This window comes from Nilaparvata lugens, chromosome 8, assembly GCF_014356525.2.
Source record: "Nilaparvata lugens isolate BPH chromosome 8, ASM1435652v1, whole genome shotgun sequence".
NCBI classification, from domain to species: domain Eukaryota; kingdom Metazoa; phylum Arthropoda; class Insecta; order Hemiptera; family Delphacidae; genus Nilaparvata; species Nilaparvata lugens.
Window position 1 is genome coordinate 11,741,042 of NC_052511.1, and position 18,955 is coordinate 11,759,996.

General features: G+C 33.9%; 1 protein-coding gene across 1 annotated transcript in view; it reads right to left on the minus strand.

Annotated features, from left to right (window-relative positions):
• The window catches only part of LOC111051228 (DNA excision repair protein ERCC-6), a 49,205-nt gene that overhangs the window by 7,880 nt on the left and 22,370 nt on the right, over nucleotides 1-18,955 (minus strand). Inside the window, 12 exon segments of the mRNA XM_022337688.2 lie at nucleotides 1,787-2,543; nucleotides 4,301-4,471; nucleotides 5,750-5,953; nucleotides 6,959-7,069; nucleotides 9,021-9,158; nucleotides 10,946-11,080; nucleotides 11,082-11,240; nucleotides 13,741-13,938; nucleotides 14,847-15,010; nucleotides 15,988-16,115; nucleotides 16,483-16,635; nucleotides 17,203-17,374. Of these exon segments, the coding sequence (XP_022193380.2) occupies nucleotides 1,787-2,543; nucleotides 4,301-4,471; nucleotides 5,750-5,953; nucleotides 6,959-7,069; nucleotides 9,021-9,158; nucleotides 10,946-11,080; nucleotides 11,082-11,240; nucleotides 13,741-13,938; nucleotides 14,847-15,010; nucleotides 15,988-16,115; nucleotides 16,483-16,635; nucleotides 17,203-17,374 (2,490 nt within the window).

The window sequence follows — 18,955 nt, forward strand, 5'->3', positions numbered from 1 at the left end:
GTGGTGCCTAGCCTAATACATAGAGTTTGAACAAGTACATTTTCTTTGTTTCAAGTGTCATTGTTTTGAGCTATTATGAAATGCGAAGAAGAAAAATTGAATTAATACACCTAAATATTTCTTTCCATACAAAAAAGCGAATTGTTCACGCATCAATAGTTTTTCAGTTATCAATGTAGGCTGATTTACACGCTTCCAGCCGGCAGTTCATTACTACCATTCAATCACTGGATGCCAGTAACTGGCACCGTGTATACTGGAGACGCCAGTCACTGGCACCGTGTATACTGGAGACGCCAGTTACTGGAGAAACAAGATATAACATTTATTGACTTCTAATAAATGAGATTTTGCCTTCAAACGTCTATTTGTTGATGGATGATATATCTTCGACAGTAAATCTGAGTACTATCCGCTGTATTTGAGCTAGTATTTCACAAGTCTGAATCATAAGTTTGTAATGGTTATGATATTGAAATAAATTTATTGCTTTTTGTTTAGTTGAGAATTTGATATTGTGGTAATTATTCATATTGAATGAAAAAGACTAAGAAATTGTCAAAAAACCACTGATTTATTGATAATTAGAAAGATTATTACATCATTGTCAATCTCTGATGAAGAGATTATCAGAGATTGACAATGGTGTAATAACCGAAACCGGTCTTTCTAATTATCAATAAATCAGTGGTTTTTGACAATTTCTTAGTCTTTTTCATTCAAAATAAATTTATTGATTGGATTCATTTAAAAAAGAGTAGAATTAGAACAATGATGAGACTTTAGTAATCTTGTAGTTAAATTTTCTTTGTGAATTTTTATCGTGGGAAATTTATTTTTCTTTTGAAAAATAATTTTCTCACATTAAGATTGCGTCCGGGAAGTCTCAACTTTTATGAAGGGTTGAAGTATTCTCACGGAACTGTATTTCCATTAGCGATGGAAAATACACGAGTATTTTGGAATATTTCAAACTTACATTTTCCTTTCTGTCTCCACGTGGACCGTCGTCTCGTTAGTGGAAAGGGAACATAATTTGCGTGGAAAAGTTCAGTTCTATTTAAGCCGCAGCCGGAATCAGATTAAAATCTAGAGGTAGCCTCGGGCCTCGAAGGCCCTAATTGAACGTATTACTTGTGGTAAAATTTAAGTAGTGTATAAATTTTCAAAATGTTTGATTCGTCCAATTTTGTTAAGTTATTCAAAGTAGTTTGAATTGTGAATGTATTTTATTGTTTATTATGAATGTCAGTGAAATGAACATCAACAACGTAGTGTAGTGCAAAGTTTCAGTCGTGATGAGATTAATAGTTCTAAAGATAGCAAATGTCATTAGATTGTCTAGCTCATGTTTTAGAAATCCAAATTGACCGAGTTCCCAATTATTCATTGAAGTAGAGAAATGAATAAAGTTCACGCTACCATTGTAAACAGTTGAAATTCCAGACGAACAGTTAGCAAAATCTTACAGGCAGTTTTATAGAATGTGCAATGAAACGATAAAGATTATTTGTTGTCCAAATTTGAATTAGATTAATTCATTCATAGAATTTAAAAGTTAGATAGAAAGCAAAAGTTTGTTGTTAATAAAGTCCCATGACTCGCCCTTTAGAATTTTAGAAATCCTAATTTCACACCCATCTGGGGGCGGTTACAAGTTAGTTAATCAACGCTTAATTTCATTCGATTGGTTGATATTCATGGATTTTGAATTTTCCTCTCCTGGAAACAAAAATGTAAGCTATTTTATGTTATGGAGGAACTTGAGAAGAATAAAAATACTCACCAGACTTATCAAACAATTTCTTGAGCACATATTCGTCTTGAGAAGCGAGGTTTCTACTTTCTTCATCTTCAGGTTTCGATCCAGAAGAGGTTTGGTGTTGCACTAGATGAGGAACAGTTTCACCTTCAAATTCTACATCTTTGAATCTCTTATGCTTTTTGTGCTTCTTGTGTTTGCGATGTTTCCTCTTCAGACTTTGGTTATCGTCATTCTCTTTTGACGTTGATGCTTCCTCCATTTTCTCCTTCTTTATCACAATTGCTTTTACACTACTACAACTACTTTCCATCTCACTCAAGTCTTCTTTGGTAGTATCAATTTTCACAGCACACTTTTCTTTCTTTACAGAAACATTACTATGTACATTCTTATTCTCAATATCTTCTTCAAACTTACTACTTGTCTCGTTTTCTTTCAAACTCTCTTCTACATTAACATCTACATCAGGAACCTTACTATTCACATCTGTTGATTCATTTACATTTGAAGATCCTACAGTACTCAATGTACTATTTACATTTGTTGATTCATCTACATTATTTACAGGATTCAATGAATTATTTACATCAGTAGAGGAGGCTTCTTGAGCTTGTGGTTTAGAGCTCATTCCCCCAAGCTTCATACTCAATTGTTGAGCAAGTTTTTTCATGTGCTCAATTTTCTTCTTCGAAAACGTTAACGATGGGTTTTCAGCCTCTTCTCTCGGTTTTATTTCTTTTTTGGCGCTGCGATATCGTTTGTTTGGATCAAGCTTTACCTGTCAATAGAAATAGTACACAGTTAGTGATTAGATTAGATTAGATTTCTTTATTTATGTAAGTTACAATATTTACTGGCTTATACACTAATTTACAGAAGTGAGGGTGAGAAAAGGAACAAATTTCAATGTTATTGATGATGGTAGCCTAATTAATCTTATTGATCCCAATGTTGGAATGTTTGCCCACGAGTTCCTACTAGATTTCAATTTTGTTAATTCATTTATGGAACAAAAAACAAATTAAAAAGATATATTATAATAATTCTTTATGCAAGCTTTATAGTGCAGCAGAACCGTTTTGAAATTTCAAAATAAATTGAAGAAAATTGTCAGTCATTCCCGTAACTCACACTAACATTCTTACTATTCGAATCTAAAGGCCGGTTTCCGAGCTCGGGATTTACGTAAGTAAGGTTTAGGTTAGGTTAGGTTTAGGTCGGGTTTTAGGAAGGCGTAGTCGCAGTAAATAGTTGCAACACAATAAATCTTTATTTTCTCATTTTTATGATTGGAAGCGTTTTTCCTTGACGAAATAAAGCATTCCTAAATAATTCAAAATAGCTGAATTTTTACACTATTTTTTCTTTATTTTATGTTGTGTTCAATTTTCTAGTTTTTCGAAATTTAATTTGAACGTGACTTTGACTATGACTACGACTACGCCCCGTTTCGGAAAGCCAATTTTCTGATTCCAGCTGTTTAAAGTCTAGAACTTAGCTAAGTCCCGGCTCGGAAACCGGCCATAAATAATGATCCATTTTCAAATTGGAAACTTGCATGCTCATTCCATCTAATTCAGTTACAATTTGGTAGTTTAGAAGCGAAAAAGTTAGTTTCAAGTATGCATTCCGTACTACACAATAATAATAATAATATCGAGTGACCTGGCTGGCTCAGGTCTGGTGTCAGAGTTTTCAGGTCGCAACTGATCAATTTCAGGGCCTCTGACATGACCTAACGACTGCTTTTTAGGCAGCCGGGACCGACGTCTTAACGTGTCCATCCGAAACACGGGAGTGCCCCGAGATAGATATCTTGCCTGGGCCGGGATTTGAACCCGGGCCTCTGAATCATAAAGCCAGCATCTGATCCACTCGACTACGGCCACTCCCAATAAATACCACGTATTTATCATTAACATTGGCATTGACAATAATTGACAGTCGAAAGGATGATAAGTTTCAGAAAAACATTTATCTCTCATTATCATCCGCCTCATTGTCCACGCACAAGCCTAGAGCTCATGTTGGCATCACATCGCCCTCAGCAAAAGAGAAAAAATCAAGTACCTATTGAAGTAAGTACAAATTTACTCTTGTCAACGTGTTACACGGAGTCATATTTTAGTTATTTTACTTGTTTATACTTTGTATTTTATAAATGGTTATTGTAATGTTTCTTCAGTGCAATATTTGTAACATCTAAATTCAAGAGAATGTTTTGTATAAATATTTTTGGACTGAAAATCTTGAAGAAATCCAGAGAACAACCTCATTTCGGACTTTTTAATGTTACCTAAATTTGGGAGAGAAATAGTACAAGGTATTCTTAGTTTTTCTCTGCCGATCTGTGCTTCATTGTGAAAAATAATAAATAAAGATAAATATGGAGATGATTTGATTTGAAAAAAACTAAAACTCTCCCACATAGTGAGAGACAGTTCAAGCGATCAAACAACAGCAAGAAATACTGATAAGAATGATAGATAACAAAAATAATAGTAAACTTTTATTGGAATAATATTTGTACGTTACCTCAGAGCCAGTTCCAGCAAAAATAGCTGATGTTTCAGTGCTGCCCTCCGTTTCAGTCTCTTTCAAAGTGAACAGTTCGAATAGGTCGTTGGACTTGAAGAATCTCCTCTGGCGAGGGTCTTTCAGCACTTTATTGGATAGGAACTGTTTGAATATTTGTCGATGGTACATCTGAAACAGGTTGATAATATATCATTATATAACAAAAGTAATAGATAGGCCCAAGAGTAATAGATAGCCTAACATGAATCATTTCACACATAATCATTTTCAACAGAAATTTTGTGCTCATTATGTTTATTTCTCGGGGAATATTAGAGCATAACTCTACCCTGACTTGAAGGCACAGATAGTGCCGGAAATATCACAGGTCATAAAAGTCCTGAAGATTGAGGACTGCTGCCTACCTAGAATCTGTTAGTTATAACTGAGGACTAGTTGGCTGTGATGTTCGTTTATGGGTGATAATATCTCATCACCCAGGTTGATTATATCACAAACAGGTCGATAATACCTCATCATACAAAAAGAGTAATATATATATATAGCCTAACATGAATCAATTCAAACGTAATCATTTTTAACAGACAGTTTGTGTTCATTATGTTTATATGTTTTTTTCTCGGGGAGTACAATCTCACTAGGTGTCAAAATCTCATTAGACACAAAATCCTAACCTCCCAAAATTTTGTTCAAAGCCTTTTGCCGATGACATTTTTTGTCTGAACGGACATTTTTGTTCAAACATGTTCGACAAACTTGTCCTGTCGTTAGTGGCCGGCTTTTGTGTAATGGGTCCCTAATAATGTTGTGTTGTCAAATGAGATGAAACTTGATTTGTAATGTGATACACATGTTTTGTGATTTGATACACTTGATTTAAGAAGTGCTACACTTGATCTGTGATTTGATACACTTGATTGAGATGTGATAGACATGCTTTGTGATTTGATACACTTGATTTAAGATGTGCTACTCTTGATCTGTGATTTGATACACTTGATTGAGATGTGATAGACATGCTTTGTGATTTGATACACTTGATTTATGATGTGATACACTTGATTAGAGATGAGATACGTTTGATCTGTGATTTGATACACTTGATTTGTGATATGATACACTTGATTAATGATGTGATACACTTGATATGTGATTTGATACACTAAATTAAAATGTGATACACTTGTTTTGTGATATGATACACTTGATTTGAGATGTGATAAACATGTTTTGTGATTTGATACACTTGATTTATGATGTGATACACTTGATCTGTGATTTGATACACATAATTGAGATGTGATACACTTGTTTTGTGATTTTATACACTCGATTTGAGATGTGATACACTTGATCTGTAATTTGATACACTTGATTTGAGATATGATACACATGTTTTGTGATTTGATACACTTGATTTGTGATATGATACAGTTCAAGTGCTACCTTTTCCTCGATGGTGCCAGCCGTGATGAGCCGATAGATGGTGACAGGTTGGGTCTGTCCGATACGCCAGGCCCTCTCCCTGGCCTGTGTGTCGGTGGCCGGGTTCCAGTCCGGGTCGAAGATCACCACGCGATTGGCCCCCGTCAGGTTCACGCCCAGGCCACCCACGCGTGTCGTCAACACCATCACAAAGTACGACGTGTCCTGCCAAATTAGCAACAAAATAGATTGTAACACCACAAGTGTAATAGGGTTAATATTATTGGTTATTTACGGTTATCTTATGTATGGTATTGGGTTGTGAGAATGAAATATATACAGAATTCAACAAGAACGAATTATTAATGTTGGAACATCAGAAATTTTCCCTCTCTTTTATTCTAACTGACAATAATATTAAGCTTTGAGACCATTTGAAGGAATGTTCACATATTTATGTTTCAAATTTCACTGTCAACTCAAGCCTATAGTCCTGGTAGTTATTTTTCGAGATGGTATGTGACGCTGGTAGTCTCTCATACTGTGCCATTCTTGCACTTAAACTGTGATAATAGACAGCAGTCGACAGTAATAGGCTTGAGTTGACAAAAATTGGCTTAAAATTTGGAACAAATACCATGGGATTTCTTATTATTCCAAGTTTTCTGTAAGGTAAAATTATTATAATGTTTACATCGGGCGTTAGTATTATTACCCTATATGAGTGCATTTCAATTTTTAATAGCTTTCAGAAGTTTTTGTGGTGTTTTAAGATATAAAGTGGATATTATAAACTTTACATGTAATAAACCGATAACCAAGCCTCAGCTTGTTAAACTAGTCTCAGGTTGAAAAGTGACTCAAATTTCATATTCAACAAGGTATCTGATGACGAACTTCAGTGGTGATATTATTCTCATTTTATCAATAGTATAATAATTGGATAATAATGATTAAGCTACAATTGAATTATTCAACAGAAAAACTATTTGATGGCACCACCATCAAGCAAAATAAACTTGCTGGTGAGAATCTGTTTAATTTTTTTTTTTTGATATTATGCATATATTTTAAATTAAAATAACCTATGCTGGAGTAATACTTCTGACTAATAGCAAATATTGTAAGAACTAGCAAATCACGTACTACAATAAGGAAACTGGATTAACATATATAATGATGAAGGGTGGAAGAGGGAGGGCGAAAAAAAATTTCTAAATTGAAACCAACCTGATTGAATTTGTCGATAAGAGGTTGTCGGGCTGAAATCGAAGTACTGCCATCCAGCTTCAGGTACTTATAGCCGCAGCTCTTCACAAAAGCCTCCAGAATGCAAAGCATCTGAAACCACACAAGTTCTTGATTTAAGCATGTCACCTATAATTGAGTGTAACTTAATAATATAGAGAACAACATGAATTCCCAAAATATGTTTAATCAAGCATTTCATGTAAATACATCGAATTATCAACAAAAAAGCGTACTTTCTTCATTAATCCTTCAAGTCTTTGCATGTGTTGTTCACGTACTACAATAAGGAAACTGGATTAACATATATGATGAAGAATTACTTCAACATTCCCTGTATTTTGGCAGACTCTAGTCTCCCATGTCCTGAAGGAGAATTTTTTGTTTTCTCGTTCTGATGCTCATTTCATTCCATAGAATTGTTAATATATTTTTCCTACAGATACCTTGAAAAGTGACCATTTGTGCACTGATTGCAGGCCGCAAAGAATCACTTTTCCGCACTAGTGCGCAAAGTGAGTACTTTGCGTACTCCAGATTTGCAGCATGACAACGCAAAATAGTTAGTAGGTTAATGGAGCACCAGTGCAGCAAAATCAAAATTAAGTTGGTAACTGCACTCATAGTGGGGCCCACGTTATAATGGCAGTGGAGAACAGCGTTGCCTTGCCATTATGTGCCTTCATTATAGTCATTTCAATGCTTACATAACATAAACCCCCTTCAAGCAGTCAGATAAATTTTCAATTGAATTACTAATCATTATTATTCAATTTTAAATAAATAAAGGTTTTTATTAATAATAAAATTACACAGAAAAACATTTGATGGATTTCAGGGAATTTCACCCATAATTACCCACTTTCATATTCAATGGTAACTGTAGGAAAAATTTAATGTGAAATACGTGCGCAAAGTTCGTTTGCACCACTCAAGAAACCATTATTCCGCACTCGCCACTCGCCTACGGCTCGTGCGTAAACGTTTCTTTCGGTGCAGCAAACTGTCACTTTGCGCACTTGTTGCACAAATAACTATTTCCTCCAGCTACTGTCTAAAGTGCTTACTTTACTCCCTGGATAATACTAAAGTGTCACTTTTTCGCTCTCGGGACGAAAAAAGAGAAAGACTCCCTAGAGGGTAAAAATAACTCCATTTAAATAACATGGGAAGCATCTATATTTTAATAACTTACATTTGAAATATGTTAGAAGGTCTAAGCTCAGATAAGGAAGCATATAGAGTAGTCATTAAACCAACTAAATTCAATACCTCAACCAGACATTCGATCAATATATGAAATATATGTTTTATGCTAAAATTATTACAAACTTTATATCTGTATACTATAAAAATCTATAAATATTTTTTTATATTCCATGCTATTCAAAATACCAACCAACGAATATTCCCCATTAACTAATCAAATTTGAAACGGGAACTTCATCATAGTGTAGTAGTCGAGTAGGCGGCCATTGTTGTTACAATTTTTGCCGACAGTCGGCGGTGAACTGTGTGATTACAAGACAGCTGTTTAATTTTTAAGTTATGTTGTAACACATTTTACTGGTCACATAAATTTTTTAAAAAGTATTTTATTTGCAGTTTTTATAAAATGTAGGTGGAGGAAAAATGTTGTGTACATCACGAGTGAAAAATGTTTTTTCTCCCTCAGGAAAATTGTTGCCCTCGGCTTCGCCTCGGGCTTTAAACTTCTCCCTCAGGGAGAAAAAATAGTACTTTTCACTCTAGATATACAAATAACTATATCTCCCTCAGGAATATTGTTGCCCTCGGCTTCGCCTCGAAGCTTCCCCGAAGCATACTCCACAGGGAGTAAAAGTTGTACTTTTCACTCTAGATATACAAAAAAGATTATCAATTTTTCAGAAACAGAAATACTTTGATCAAACATGCTTGCGTAACTAATAACTTAAGAAGAAAATAGAAATTTAAATAAAGCTTTATATGAATCCACGAAGAGTACTCATTATTATTAAGAATTCATTTAATTTAGAAGAAACTGATTTGCTGCTTTTCTTACCTGTGTGCCTTGAGTGAACAGCAGAACACGATGATTCTGTTTCTTCCACAATTTCAGCAGAGTTTCGACAACAATCATTTTCCCAGATCGACTCCAGTGTCCATACCGTTCGGTTTCAGGCAGTTTATCTTCACTTTCCTGAAACAAAAATAAAAATTCTATTTTTAGTCTTTGGTGTAAAGTTTGGTCTTTCCCTTGGGTATTGGGGGTTCTTTTGTATTTTAGTTGTCATTTAATATATTTTTTGTTTTTCATGAGAAGCCTACATTTAGGCGTCAGCTTGTAGCACTCTAATATTGTGTACTGAGATAAATAAATAAATAATACTTGCCCTAATGGGGAAGACCAAGTAGAATAATTGACAAATTGTGTCTAATGATGCAATGTGGCCATACAATGTGACCATTGTATGCCAACATACAGGGTGGGTGAAAAGTCCGAGAACGGCTTAATATCTCATAAACAAAGGTAGATTGACGGTGGGTGTGATTGGGGATCCTACTCAAATTTAAAAAAAAAACTACTTTACAATGACTTCAGGGATAAAGTCTGAGAACGACTTAGTATCTCATAAAAAGAAGTGATTCCAAGGTGGGTGTGATTGGAGATGTTACTCGAAATGAAAATAATACTTTGCTATGACTTTAAAAATCTGGTCCGCCATCTTGGATCCGCCATTTTGAATGCAACTTTATTTTTTTAAATATGAAGGTGGTCATGCGATTTATGATTTCGATACGGAATTTCAAGAAAAAAATAATGGTGAAAACCGCACATCGATATCTCAAACCGTTTAGAAGATATTCACATTATTAATCAACATTATTAACCACTCATGTATTTCATTTTCTGATTTGTATGATACTGATTGATAATGTGAATATTTTTTGAACGATTTGAGATATCGATGTGCGGTTTAAGAGTTTTGCGGTTTTAGATGTGCGAAAAAGTAGTTTTTTCAATTTGAGTAGGATCCCCAATCACACCCACCGTCAATATACCTTTGTTTATGAGATATTAAGCCGTTCTCGGACTTTTCACCCATCCTGTATATTCACACTATTGTATTATGAAATTTAGTATTTTAATGCAAAACATCAAACTTCAAGATTCCATGATAAACTAGAATATAATGACGCATTTATTTATTCTTCAATGATACATAGACATAATCATAATGATTAGGAATTAGAAAAAACACACAGGATCAGCCAATGATTTGGCTGATCCCTCAAGGAACCCTCACAATTGCAATATCGAATTTCAAATAATAATTAGTTGATAAAAATCATTGGAACATTATTAGCCTATATTGATGTGAAAGTGTTGGTGTTATTCATGAGAAATACTAACATTTTATTGTGAATCTCATTATACTGTCAATTACGTATTACTACCATTAATCGATGACTTGTTCATTTATCAATACAATGAGGCTGGTACAATGATCAATAATAATAATAGATATCATAACCTAAAAGAGGAAAACTAAGCTTAGCTTGTACTAATCCTTTTTCAAATTTGAATGGTAATGTCGCCCAAAAGGTTAAGTCACGAACTTCACATTTTATAATTATATTATAATTATAATTTGATATTATAATTTATGTGACGTGCTATATTTTTGTAAGCTTCTGTTATTCTATTTATTTATTTTATGTATTTTTTGAATACCTGTTGACATGGCCAGTTGTAAAGTTTTTTGATTTAATAAAATTGAATTTGAATTTAAATTTCTGGTCCGAGAATACTCCTTGAGAATAATATCAAAAGTGATAACTATTTTGAATTTAGTGACGCCGTTAGAAAGCAGAAACATCATTCGAAAGCTTGACTCTGGCAAATGAATGAATAGTTGAAGACCAATGACTTGAATAATTGAATTGAAAACTAATTCTTTAAAGACCAGTTATTAAACTACTCACTCCTTGAAAGAGTTTGGGTCCGCCCGAATACAAGTCCGGGTGGTTGCAGATCTTCCTGAGCGCGATGAGGCCGAGGAATATCTGCATGTGTCCGCGTAGAATGCGTTCAACCTCGTCTGAGCCGACGTAAGATTTTATACAGGGCTCGCTGTTCGTCGCTCAGCCGACAGAACAGAACCTGTTCGTTCTTGTCGGGCAGATTCACGCCGGCCTTCACGTCTGCCTTCATTCGCCGCAGCAGGAACGGCGATATCGTGTCGCGAAGCACTGTTGCGCATTTGTAGGCTGTAACCACCTGTTAACACACAAGTAAAACATCATCATTTTATTGAAAAAAAAAAAAAGATTGAAGTTGTGACTGGCGGAGAAGTGTTTTCTGACAGTGCTTGGTGTGATGTAGTGATACTTAGAGCCAAGCCACAAGAAGCGCGCTTTCAAGCGTTTTCAGACGAGTCGGCAGGACAGGAAAGCTCTCCGATTGGCTAATTATCAAATGATTCCCAAACGCCAACCCAATCAGCCAATCTGAGAGCATCCTTCACTGCCGACTCGTCTAAAAACGCTTGAAAAACGCTTCATGCGACTTGTTCCCTATTCATAATGAAGACAAAGATATATCCAAAAGCGTTTTTCTCCAAATGAATTATGTTTTCATAGGATTGGTGAATTTTTAAGTAAATCGTTTTCAACAATATTCTGAATGTTAGGGTATGATCACATTGGATGCATATACAGAGTGTTTCAGAAGTAGTGTCGAACATTTTAGGGTATTGTTCCTGGATGATAGGAGACAACAAATGTCCTATTTGAAGTGTCAAAACTCAGCGGTTATCCTTATAGCTTCCATTTTGTTTTTTCACTCAGGAATTTTTATCTCAAGAACGAAATGTTGTATTGATTTGAAATTTGGCATGACTCAACTTTAGAAAATAAAATGAAAAATTTTCCATGTAAATTTTCAAAATGGCGGCCATCTTAAATGGCGAATTCCACAAAAACCGTTCACTTTACAGAAAATTTACAAGAGACAAAAATTATAGAAAATTTTATCAAGATTTCAAGGATACCTCATTTATTAAGATTGGTCGAAGAATAACAGAGAAATTAATTCTTGTCGTACTGCTTGCATGACACTTTTCACAATTTAAACATCAATATTGAATTTTTAATTCCAATTGTATTTAAGTTGAGGCTTTGAAACTTGGTATGGCTCGATATTGCCATACAGCTGATTTTACAATCTTCTCAGATTATCTAGTTTGTCTTGTAAAAGTATGATTGTACGAAAAGAATTAATTTTTCTGTTATTCTTCGACCAATCTTTATAAGGCATCTTTAAAATATTGATAAAATTTGCTATTTTGTCTCTTGTAAATTTTCTGTTAAGTGAACGGTTTTCGTGAAATTTGCCATCAAAAATTTAAAATGGTCGCAATTTTGGAAATTTACATAAAAAATGTTTCAATTTATTTTTAAAGTTGAGTCTTTATGGAATAAATATTCATGCCAAATTTCAGATCCGTACAACATTTCGTTCATGAGATAGAAATTACTAAGTGAAAAAAACAAAATGGCAGCTATACGGATAACCGCTAAGTTTTGGATAGTTCAAATCAGACATTTGTAGTCTCCTATCATCCAGGAACAATACCCTAAAATGTTCGACACTACTTCTGAAACACTCTGTATGTGTAAGTGCACTTGTGGTCAAGCATGACCAAGCGCGTAGATGAGAAACAAAATCTGGAAAAGGCAATAGGGACACTCACACTGAACGCGTGCACTTGCTGGGTGTATTACTGCGTTCAGTATGAGCAGCTATAGACAAGTCACAACGTGTTTCTATTGATCTGTCCAGATTTTGTTTTCTCGGCTCATGCATGATCTGACGTGCCCTTGCACATACACGCAACCAAAGTGATCAATATTTATATATTTTTGTATGTGGCTTGTGTCAATGAAAATGCATTACATTAATAGAATGAAATTAAACTGATGAACCCTTTTGCACAAGTGGTAAGTCATACTAATTAAAATAGACAACATTAGTATCTGTGATATAGATTTCATTATAATATTATATTTTAGATTGACTCTAATAACAATATAACTTAGTTGGGACTCACTATTTATCTAGCATATGGCAGATACACAACAAACATAATAGCTCATGAGTCTCAAATGCCTAGATATACACTGTATATTTCCAAATTCTTTTGAGATGTTGTGCAGTTTTCGGTCAGGAGAACATAAGTTTGTCTGACCGCCATCATTTGCTAGTCCATTTAGCGTTACCCAATGTGCACCATGGAGGCGAACTAGCATTACACATTTAAGTTAAAGACACTATTAAACCCTGTACTTGGAGTGCTTTCTTCACTTCCTAGGAAAAAGCTATGCCACTTCTCAGGAAGTAAATCAATGAATTGCATTTAGAACGAGAAGTTTTGGGCCAGCTAGCACCTGGTTTTTATCTCTAATAATATAATGGTTTTGACCCAATGAATGAATGGGTATGATTATCTGCAAGGCCATATCCACAGAATCGGATATAGTCCGACGCGTCCACTCTGAGGACTAGACACTGTAATGACCTCTGCTCACTGGATTCTTTGAATTCGTTGCAAGAGGTAATTTTTGTTATATTTATTTATTCAACAACAAAATGCATTAACATAAAAAATAGGCCTTTTGTTGCTTCTTTTTGTGCAGCAGAACATCCAGTAATGCTTATTAATTTGCAATGATGAATAATTTTTGTTGATTATATGTTTTTAAATATCATAACTACTAACCTGAACTTCAGATGCATTCGCATAGCCGCCCTGCGTGATTGGAACGGCAAATTCAGCCATGAAAACAGGCAAAGTTCCAAGTTTGCCAGGAAATATGAAATCAAACAACGACCACAGCTCCTTCAGATTGTTTTGCATTGGCGAACCTGTCAGTAAAAGCCTATGACTCGTTGTTAGTTGCTTCAGAACTAGCGTCACCTGTGATAAAAACCAAACATTTTACAAATTTATCACTTAAGCTGCGTTTACACGAAAATTATTAACAAAATGTTAATAACTTAATCCTTATAGATTCTATTAGATTGAACATAACTTATCAGATGAACATATGTGTTTGTCAAGTTCCGTTCAATCTAATAGAATCTATATGGATTAAGTTATTAACATTTTGTTAATAGCTTTGGTGTAAATGCAGCTTTATGTTGTTGTGAGAAATGTACTTCAAGAACTCTACTTTCAGGAGAATTACTAGGTTGCATGAATGTTTCAACCTAATTGAAAAACCCGTGATTTAAAAAAAAACATTTTATTGTATCCTTCAACATATTCTTGAAAACTGCATTTGAAAGGATGCAAAATACAAATGAAGAATATACGAGTTTATATACATGATACATTTATGATTGCTAACAGATTTCATCCATTTAACATTAAATTTGTAGAATGGCAGAATTTTTCATTGTTGACTATGAGTCATCTTTCATAGTCGACTATGAGTCAACTCATAGTCTACTCATCCTTAGCATTGAATAATATCAAGTTACAGATTTATCTCAATGGGACTACATAAACGTTTCATTACATAGAATTACCAGTACCCTATTTAATTTATTTGAGACATGACTAGTTTTTGGTATTCACCTTGTTAACAAATAATATAAAAATGAATTATTATTTTGGAGTAAACAAATATTAACGTTTTTAACAGCTGGCTTATGTCATATTTTCAATATCGAAACTAGTCGTGTCTCAAATAAATTGAGAAGAATAGGTACTAGTAATAAATTATCTATATTATAAGAGAGAGTAGGGTTGTGTTTGTTCGTGTGTTCGTTTGTTCGAATCAAAACATGTCAACTTGTATATAATAAAGTTTAAATTCATACCTGTGCGTCTGGATTCCTTATTTTGTGTCCTTCGTCAAGTATAACATAGTGCCATCTTCTGGTAGTCAACATTTCTTTGAAATGAACGGCTCCAGTGTAACTCAGTATCAGAATGCCTCTCTGCGAACGATACAACTTTTGCACCATATCTTCCTTGTTCTTGCCTTGAAAACAAAAGAAAATTCTGTGCATATCTTCAAGTACCAACGAAGTTTTAAAAAAAACAATTACAATATTTAACTATACAAATCAACAGTTCATCCTCTCATATATTATCTGTGCTTCATTGTAAAAAAGAATAAAGAAAATAAAATAAATAAATGAAAATAAATCTCCCTTTCATCCAAGATGGCGGCCCTGCATCATGTAAGAACAACTAAGGTATTGAGAATGTAGAGTGTGTATGAGAGTTTATTGAGTCTAAAATACTCTGAGTAATATTAGTACGGATCACTTGGATCAATGACAGTTGATATAGGTGTTCTGTGTATTCAATACTCTCATTAACCATAATTTCAATTCACAATCTTTAATATAATAAAGGAAAGAATTGGTTTATACACATACGGGATAGGAAATTCACGAATAACGCATCACCACTTTTGAACTACTGGACTGATAAACCTGAAATTTTGCATATTGATATTTTAACTATTACTAATGGTTATAGACCAATTTTAAATTCTTCAAGATTTCAGTAGGTCAAGTTTTCAGTTTGTCAAGTTGTTAATTAGATTGAATGAAAAAGACTAAGAAATTGTCAAAAAACAGAGATTTATTGATACTTGGAAAGACCGGCTTCGGTTATTACACCATTGTCAATCTCTGACAGATCTCTAAACAGTGTATCAGAGATTGACAATGGTGTAATAACCGAAACCGGTCTTTCTAAGTATCAATAAATCTGTGGTTTTTTGACAATTTCTTATTCTTTTTCATTCAATATGATTGATTAATTACCACAATAAATGAACTTCTCAACTACACAAAAAGTTTTAATTAGACCATTGCAGAGCACGGGATACCTGCTTGTCATCAATGGAAATTGTTACAATAATCAACTGGAAGTGTAGAATGGAAGTGACATAATTCTTCTTCATTTTGAAATCAACATTAGAAATGAAGGTTAATCTCCGCTTACCAGTATAAGTGCCTGAATCATGAAGGACGGCGACTCGAAGAAATGGGAACCACTTATGGAACTCTTTGACCCACTGATGCATCACAGTAGTGGGGCAGACAATTATAGAAGGCCCAAGACCTCGATAACTGAGAAATATAGTACAGAAATCAGAATATCAGCATAGTGAACTTGTAACTGGAATATACTTCAATATAGATCAGTGAAAAAATACCACGGTTACTGGGACAAACAATACGGAAATCAGAAGATCAGCATACACTCATGACTAAACAGACTATCTTTCGATATAGTCACTATATATTCAAACAAGATAGTTAATAGAATCCTTCAATATTACTGTCCTCGATAACTGATACTAAGAATAAATTAATAAATCAGAACATCAGAATCTACTTATGACTAAACTATCCTTCTATATAGTAGGATATTATGATATCATCATGAAATAAAACAAATTAAAAAATAGGACAATGTATAAGAGAGAGGTCTCACCCAGTATCTCTGTCCTTCATCTGACTGCAATGTAGTCCAGCCAAAAACGCTATCATCTGTATGGTTTTTCCAAGACCCATTTCATCTCCCAGAATGCCTCCGCAACACTGGCGATCTAGCTCCCACATCCATCTCACTCCCACTCGTTGGTAGCTGCATAACAAAATGAAAAAGTAAACGAATGCAATAAAACAATAAGAAATAAATGCTAAGATAAAAAAACTATACAGTTGAATTTACTACATTTTTTCCACATTTTTCAGTGCTCGAACTATTCTTGAGAAATGGAAAGAGAAAAATAATTTCAATAGGCCTACTAATAGTAAATTTTTGGGGAATAAATTATATATTGTTTTCAAAGAGCCTTCAAATATCTTTGATACATCACTGCTCCATTTTGTAATTCGCCGTCGGAGTCTATATGACGTTGGCAGCGCTTTGTTCGACGGGGATATTAATTTACTGTACATGAAAATACTTTTAGTTTTCTAGGTTTTACTACGAGAATAAGTTATTTTCACGTTTGAAATTCTTCAAGGTTGAACTCATACTAAAAACAAAATAGTAGTTAGTTATTTCTGTTTGAAAGGAAAAATTCCATTCATGAGTTTTTGATTGGGACTGAAGAATCTTTAGTGATTATTACTGGAAATAAATATTTTCTAATAGATATTTTGAATATTGCGGTTTACTGCCGCACTATTTATCACTCAAGCTTACTTGTAAAGTTTATCCCATAGTTCCAATGGGATCTTGAATCCACTGTCAAACTCGTGGTACTGATCAGAGTCCATGTTGATGACGTCATCTGCAGATTTTCCATTTTCTTTTTCCCACTCTATTATCCTGTGTCGGAAAAGATCGATGTCCCCATCATCTAGCTCTTTCTTACCTAAACAAAAATTAAATATAAGAGCAAAAAATTATGAGAGAAAGCCTTACATTGGCTAATTTGGTACAAAATAACTATTAATGTTTATTATTTACGATAATTTTAAATCTCCTCTTCATTTATATCTAACAAACACACTAGTTTCCTTGAGTTACTTGATGATGGCAAATTATATTTGACAATAATGTCAAATTTAATCCAAAATGAATGGCTGAATTAATGGCTCTAGACACACACAACTTCAGTCACACATAAAAACTTCATTATTAAACACACTAGTCACCTTGAGCTACTTGATAACCTTGACAATAAAGTTAAATGGATTTACAAATGGATGACTGTATTCATGGCTGTATACATACACAGCATGAAATAATAAATTCATTATTCAAGTACAGTATTTTAGACTCGTGGGAATAGTCAAGTGTGAAATTTGTAAGGAGGGAAAAGAACTATGATAACAAAAGAGAACAGAATAACTAGAACTTTAACTAATTTGTATCTTTTGGTTTTACATGGTTGAATATGATAAATATTAATTTTTCTCTATTCCCAAGAGGTGAAATATAAATATATATACAAACACAATATTAAAATGAAATTAATGGGGAAAACACTCGCTTGCTGCTAATGATGATTCAATCTTTGTGGTTATCAAAATTAAGAACAAATCTTATCCAGTAGTCACCTACCTTTTGAAGATGGCTTCCCCCTTTGGCATTCACTGGTTTAATCACGACTTTACAGTTAGTATTTAAAAACAAAAATTAACTGAACCAATGAATAGGCTCAGAACCCGTCTACCTTAATAATACAATTAGTTTCAAACTGCCTGATCTGCCCGAACGAACGAAGTCTAGCCTTTTTAACTGGATCAGCCGGACTTTACTCACAGTCCTAACGAACGAGCCAAAAGCTAAATTTTGGGTATTAATATGAACTCAGACAATGCCAAACATGAAAGCCATTTCAAGTAAATATTTTTATATGTCGCACAAGCGGCACGTTTGTTATTAGAAACAGAGAGAAGCTAACGTTAATATTGACAACAAATAAAATAAACAATCTTTCTGTCGATGACAAAGATTGTTCAAAGACAAAATACTGTTCATTGAACTTTTAATTTAAAAACTCTAAAATCCTGATCAATATGAGATAAATATACATGATATGATATGATATGATTCATATAATTATATGTCCCATATGACCAGGTGACAAATGAAAGACTTTGAAAACATATTAGACTATGAAAATTAGTTAGAACTCGAAAATATTTTATGAATAAAAAGGTTTTACAGTGGAATCTCATAAAACCTCTCATCCCACTAATCAAAGAATGAGAATAAACCGGATTGAGTTTTGGATAAAATAGTTATTTGTGCAACTAGTGCGCAAAGTGACAGTTTGCTGCACCGAAAGAAACGTTTACGCCCGAGCCGTAGGCGAGGGCGGAATGGTTTCTTGAGTGCAGCAGAGGAACTTTGCGCACGTATTTCACATTAAGTTTTTCCTACAGTTACCATTGAATTCGAAAAGTGGGTAATTATGGGTAAAATTGCCTTAAATCCATCAAATGTT